General features: G+C 38.5%; 1 protein-coding gene and 1 non-coding gene across 2 annotated transcripts in view; both read right to left on the bottom strand.

Annotated features, from left to right (window-relative positions):
* LOC107749928 (rap1 GTPase-activating protein 2-like) overlaps nt 1-3,766 on the bottom strand; it is a 50,437-nt gene extending 46,671 nt beyond the window's left edge. Inside the window, exon 1 of the mRNA XM_016565170.1 lies at nt 3,491-3,766. Within this exon, the coding sequence (XP_016420656.1) occupies nt 3,491-3,534 (44 nt within the window). The 5' untranslated portion in view covers nt 3,535-3,766. The remainder of the gene's footprint in view (nt 1-3,490) is intronic.
* A 965-nt stretch (nt 3,767-4,731) lies between these two features.
* Nucleotides 4,732-4,811, bottom strand: trnas-uga (transfer RNA serine (anticodon UGA)). The gene has a single exon. It is a non-coding gene; the product is annotated as a tRNA-Ser (tRNA).
* Between the last annotated feature and the right edge of the window lie 1,988 nt (nt 4,812-6,799).

Raw genomic sequence — 6,799 nt, 5'->3', positions numbered from 1 at the left:
TTTATTCTTGAAAAGATGGGTCTGAATTAAGCAGGATATAAAAAGTGTTTCTGTTGCTCATGAAAACGTTTCTGAAACGTCTGTGTATTTGACAAATATTGCATTTAATTCACTTCATCTGTGACAAGAGTATGCAAACACCGCGTGAATGTCACTAACGGGACCAGAATGTGCCCGGCTTGACGTGTCTGTTTTCAACTCCGCCCCCGACTGCAAGCGGCTACTCTCGTTGACTGCCGTCTGTAGCCGTGCTTCAAGTCGAACGCACCTAATATGAAATGCCTGAGCCAAAGTTCGTCATCAAAATGATTTGGAAGAAACACCTCCCATAACTGTCTCACATGATTGCATTACCAAACATCAGACATCTTAACACAAAATAACATGACTGTGTTTATTGCATTTCGTCTGCTCTCTGAGGAGCAAGTAATTTATTACATAAAAAAGACCCAAGGTGACTTCTCCTATTGCAGCAACTTCCATTTTTCTTAGTAATATTTGGTGCCAGGAAGTTACGTTTTTGTTCTCTTCAACTCACTGGATGGAAACGGTGCTTTATTGGCAAATGTTGTGATATACAAATTTTACGCATAAGTTAAATTCACAACTTTGGATGGAAACATAGCTAGTTGCCTCAGCATGAAATCTTAAACTTAACAAAACTTTTTTTGAGGCACAAAACCTCAAAACCTAACCTTCAGCCTTAGGGTGCTTTCACACCTGGCCTGTTGTTTCGGAACCTGGCGAGTTTCCTCCCTTATGCCGAGTTCACACTGCACGATTTTCAAACTCGTCGGATCGCCGTTGTTTTCACACTGCGTGACTATCTGGGGTAGCATTCAGTTGTTGCTGTGTTCACACTGCACGATGGATCAGCGACAGGGGGTTTCACATTGCATGACTTCACAATAGGAAGAATCGCCGACAGCTCTGTCTGGTCCGCAAACTACGTTCCACAACAAAACACACACGAGAAGTGATAAGGAAATAACGCGAGAGTCTTTGCCATTCAAAAATCAAAGCGCACTTTTTTATTTTATAATGCCGTCTTTTTGCTCTTCTTTGTAGTAGGTGCATTAAAAAAAAATTCCCAATCAATCCTGGACTCCTGCTCAAAATGATAAATTATTATAACAACAGCTACAAAAAAAACCAACAATAAGCCTGCAAAGCTGTTAAAAAGCTGTTGACTGTAATTTATATGCAAATGTCAAAAGCTAAAAGGGTCTTCTTAAACCATAAAACCCCAAAAATCATGCATGATCCTACGCAGACGCTACAAAAGCAATCGATCTACATGTGTGAAAGCACCCTAAGGCTACTGTAACCCTTAGGCTAAGGCTAAACAAACCTAAATCAATGCCAAAACCTAATTATAAGCCTAACTCACAGAAAAAAAACATAATTCTCACCCTCAGCCTCATGATGGTAATTTTAGTATGTTCTCATCTCAGATCAAATCTAACCTTTAGTCCAATGCAAAGCCTAAATATAATCTGCATCTTAATTTTAAGGATAAAATTAACTCTCAGCCTAATGCTAAAGCTAAAATAATCTTACCTTCAACCTAACTCTCAGCTCATCGTTAAGCCTAAACTTAACCATCAGCCAAACGCTAAGGCTCAACAAGGCCAATCCTCAGCCTAATGTTAAACTGAACACACAAGTCACGTCCTAATTCTATGCCAAAACCTAACCATCAACCTAATGCTAAGCTTAAATCTAAGAGTATACCCTCAGGCTAACGCTAAGGACAAACAAACCTAAACCTTACCTAATGCTAAAACAAAACCCAATTATCAGCCTAACACCAAGCTAAAATCTAACTTTAAGGCCTGGTTTCACAGACAGGGCTTAGGCAAAACCAAGATTAGGCCATAGTTCAGTTAGGACATGCAAGTAATTTTTTATAAACATGCCTTAGAGACTTACATTTTAGTCTGGGACTAGGCTTAAGCCTTGTCTGTGAAAACGGAGGCAAGTCTAATAAAAATCCTATATCTAACCTTCAGCTCAATTTTAAGGATAAAACTAACTGTGCCTAATGTTAAACCTCACCTTCAGCCTAACACAAAGCCCAAATTTATCAATTGGGTCAGTGCTAAGGCTAAACAAACCCAATCCTCAGCCAAACGCTAAGCCAAAACCTAACCATCGACCTATCGTAAACCTTAAACCTAAATCTAAGTGTAGACCAAAGCCTAAATCTAAGAACTAAAGCACTCTTGTGCAATTTCCAAGCAAATTCTGAATGTTGTCACACTCTATTGAACATATCAAACCACAAAAATGGCCAAATGGCATTAAAAACGGTTAAAAATAGACGTGTGAGAGAGAAAGTAAAACAAGAGTGCTGAAAGCTGTAAAAGCCTCAGTCGAAAGCTGAAACTGTAGCATCATAAATAAAGCATTCATTCGCTCTGACCCCTCATAACCGTCGCCTTCATATTCACAGTTTCCCTGTGTGGTGACACACACACACACACACAATTAAAAATATCATGCATAACAGCATGCAATGATAAACATTCACCTACAAAACAAAATCACAAATCCACACTCGACCTATTCAACCCCACACTTACCCAACATGTGAGATAAAAGTTTCAAGAGGGAAGCGAAAAAGGAAATGCTCTCAAGCAGGACAGTGGTGAGAAATCATGCTAATGTGCACTCTAATAAAACTGCAATCACTTTTAAATGATTTAGCATTGTGGAAAATATTCAGCATCTCATCAGCATCTGCTTATTAGTGTTAGTATGTCTACAAGAGATTGACACATTGGTGAAGATTGGCTCGGTCTCAAAGTGTTTCTGGAAATAAGAGGAAATTGTGAATACATATGAAAAAATATCTAATATTGGATTTATTACATTAACACGCATTTGTTATCACAAAGCTGTGATAACAGACTTGAAATAAACAAAAAGAGCTTGTAAACAGTAAGACAATATCAATATCTTCTTTGTATTTTTCATACAAAAAATATATTTGCTACACACTTTAAAAATGTCCCAATCATATTCCACTCTGGCGCTATCGGAGAAATTGTCTTGGTTTATACATGGAATTCAGACTAATAGGTCTCTGTAGCAACTTTTGCAAAGTCCTGGCCCATATGAGTGAGCAAAGAAAAAACGACACTTGAACTTGAACAACGGGCAGACCCAGATGACTAGATGCCTTTTGATTCATTTGCATGCTACTATTACCATCAACTGTTATGACACTCCTAATATCTTCTCACTTAGATGTCACACAGAACTATTTTAAATCAATATTCTGATATTCCCCACTGTAAATCGAGACACATTCAGCTTAAAAATCAATGCAAGCCATCATTGGAGAGTGCAAATTAATGCAGATTAAAAAGAGCACATGCAAGCATGCTGACAACCATAAATACACACACGGCAAGCACATCACAGGGCACCTGGCAGACATTTCCACATAGCGGACAGCTGATGCTGTTCCACAAGAGCAACGTACCATCCAAATCCACCGAAGGATACGCTCCTCTTCCTCCTCAGCATGGTCCCTCTTTATTCACCTCTAACTCCAATTTGTCTTCCTCTCCCTCCTCACTGTCTCTCTTGTATCGTCCCTCTGTGCTCGCGTTTCAGTATCTCACAATCACTCTTTCTGCTTCCTCACTCTCTCGTGTACATCTATGAATGATTTCATTCTCCACCCTCTTTCTCACCCTTTGTGCATGTGTATGACAGTTTGGGGTTCTCGCACCTGCTATGTCACTCTCTCACTTCAGCGCACAACTCCACACATGTTAAGAGTAGAAGAGAGGGTGGAGGAGGAAGAGAGGAGGGGCTGAACACACTATTTAAAAAAAAAATCTCATTCTCTCTAGTACCGAGACCCTCTGGGCCTTCTGTGTGCTGGAATATAAAATATGAGATATTGCTGCCTGATAAGGCCTTATAAGTGAAAGTGATTTTAAAAATAATATTCAATTCGATTCAAGTTTATTTGTATAGCATCAGTGTTGGCATCATCTGAGGTCCTCTGAGGGGTTGGCATCATCTAAAATCATATGGCATAATTTAAAAAGAATTCAGTAGAACCATACCACAATTTCTTGCCTTTTAATATGTTAGCTTCAGCATTTTCATGCCTGCAACCCAGCAAACTTAACTATTATTTTTACCTAAATTAATATTAGGATAATGGAACTCATAAAGAAGGATGCATTAGGATTTATGGATAACATAAGATAAACCCTGCATGAATTTCGAGAAATCTGTTTTGCATCTGTTCTCACAATACAACATTACCATAAAAAGACTGGCAGTGATGTGTGGTTCTAAACCGTGCCCATTGTGAAAGCAGTAATTGTGCCTAGACTCACCAACAAGAACCACATTACTAATAAAAATTATATTAGCGCCCCCTTCTGGCAAGATTAATTTAGACCATCGATTCTTCCAGTTCACTGAAACGCCCAGCCACCGAAAAGTTGAGACTTTCAAAGGTCATCAGAAAACGACAGGCTTCTACTTAATTTAGGTAAACATAAATCTATCCCTTATGAGCCCCCCCCCCACACCCAAAAAAAACAAAACAAATTACATTTTGAAAATAATTTAATTATAAGACATTTCGAGAATATATGCATTTTATTCTATTGCCGTTCATTACTTGTGTCTTTAAAATGGATCACAAAAATACTTCGTAAATGTGTAGGTCCGATGGAAACAAGAAAATAAACGTAATGCCGCTACGAGCAGGGTTCGAACCTGCGCAGGGAGACCCCATTGGATTTCAAGTCCAACGCCTTAACCACTCGGCCAAGAACAGGGCAAAAGGGACTGCTACAAGGGGGAAAGAAAGGGAAAAGAGAAGGGGAAAGGAGGGAAAGAATTCTGACCTCGTTCGGAAGTATTCAAATGTTGTTAGGAAGTGTTAGGAAGTGTTCAGCCGGCCGATCGCTGGAAGGTACGGCCATCGCAGCTCGCCCCTACGCCTCAACCGTATGGTATAGAACCTTTATGGTATCGTAATTTGATCGTACTTTACAGATTTCTCGCTCCTTCTTTTAATGTTCATTCTGTTAACCATTATTACATTTAAAATTAATGCAAGAAGGAAAACTTTCCCCTCAAAATTCTGCAGACTGTTCCCTGCTTTTGGTAGTAAGGTTCATTTAATGTACATCGGAGTTACCAACTTTGGTTACCTGGCTGGTGTGATATTTTGATGACATGCACTGAAATCCCTATTTGAGGTTTTAATGATCCAAGGTCTTTATATAAAAACGGTTTCCCTGAAAATTTGAGTTAAAATAGTTTGCAAAAACGCGTATATAAAAGCAACGAGGTTGTGAAAGGGTTGAACCGGAAGTGAAATGCTAACTCGTTTCCGGGTTTTTGCCTACAAAAATATGAGGTTCCATTTGTTACAAAAATTAGTCAACTGCTTTAAGTTTTGTACTATACATTTGTCTTTGTCTACAGTCATTGCCTACTTGTTCAGGTAAAGCAGTATTGATGTGTATGTTGTCTGTTAACATCGTCTTAATCTGTCGTCCTGCCTTCTTTTTCTGTTGTTTTTGCTGTCGTCCTTATTGTCGTCTTGTTCTGTCGTCCTTATTGTCGTCTTGTTCTGTCGTCCTTACTGTCATCTTATTCTGTTGTCCTAATGTCATCCTTACTGTTGTCTTTGGTCTTGCTCTGTCGTCTTTACTGTCATCTTGTTCTGTCGACCTTAATATCGTTCTTACTGTCATCATAACTCTCATCAGCACGGTAAAGTTAGTTTTAGGTTTGATATCTGCTGCATATTTGACTAGGCTGCTTTAGGGACCGTCTGCAAATTTACCCTACATTACAAAACGAAGTTCAATAATTAATTCAAATGAATGTTTACAGGACTATAGTAAATGCATAGATGGCAAACTGAATAAAATTTTTTTGCTAATATCTCGCCTTAGGGCCCCCGAGACTTGCACTTGGACCATAGTGCGGCCCGGTGGAAAAAAAGGTTGAGAACCACTGCCTTAGACAATACTTCCAATATCTCCCTTACTGTCTGTACAGTACACAAATATTTTTATGAAAAAAATTCGCTAAAAGGATGTTTTTTTTTTCATGTTCCAAAGGTTGTAGTACATTCCTAGACTGGCTTACTACAGGTGAGATTTTGCCAATATCTCCCTTACTGTATATACAGCACACAGATATTTTATGAAAAATTACAGTAAAATAATAAAACAGTAGTTTTTTTTCATGTTCCAAGCATTGTAGTATGTTCCTAGTTACAAGACTGACTTACTACAGGTGAGTTTGCCAATATTTCTACTGCATGTACAGTACACAAATAGTTAGTAAAAATCCTACAGTTATTCACCGAAAGGGTTTAATCATGTTCCAAAGGTTGTACTACAGTCCTAGTTACAATAGACTTACTACAGGTAAGATTTTGCCGTACTACAACTAGACTTGTGCCGGCATTCGGTAATGCGATATATCACGGTAATGTACACGCACAATATTGTTATCGTGGGCACTTCTAAATTCCGTGAATAATTATATATTACAAATTATTTAGAATTTTGAATGCATTTTAAGAATACTTTTCCCATCAACTGGTCAAAATGCACAACACCGCTGTATGCTGTGTGAAAGACGCGTGCGCACTCTGATGTAAATAAGTGCGGACGAGAAGCACATGGCGGAACATGTGAGAGACGCTCTGGATGAAAGCGCACTTTCACTCTCTGACAGCAGATGGCGCTAAACTGCAGAAATAATAATAATAATAATAATAATAATAATAATAATTCAT

Source organism: Sinocyclocheilus rhinocerous, unplaced genomic scaffold (assembly GCF_001515625.1).
Source record: "Sinocyclocheilus rhinocerous isolate Xijiao unplaced genomic scaffold, SAMN03320098_v1.1 scaffold320, whole genome shotgun sequence".
Classification (NCBI taxonomy): Eukaryota; Metazoa; Chordata; class Actinopteri; order Cypriniformes; family Cyprinidae; genus Sinocyclocheilus; species Sinocyclocheilus rhinocerous.
The sequence above is the reverse complement of the archived record's forward strand: the minus strand, read 5'-3'. Positions and strand labels throughout refer to the sequence as shown.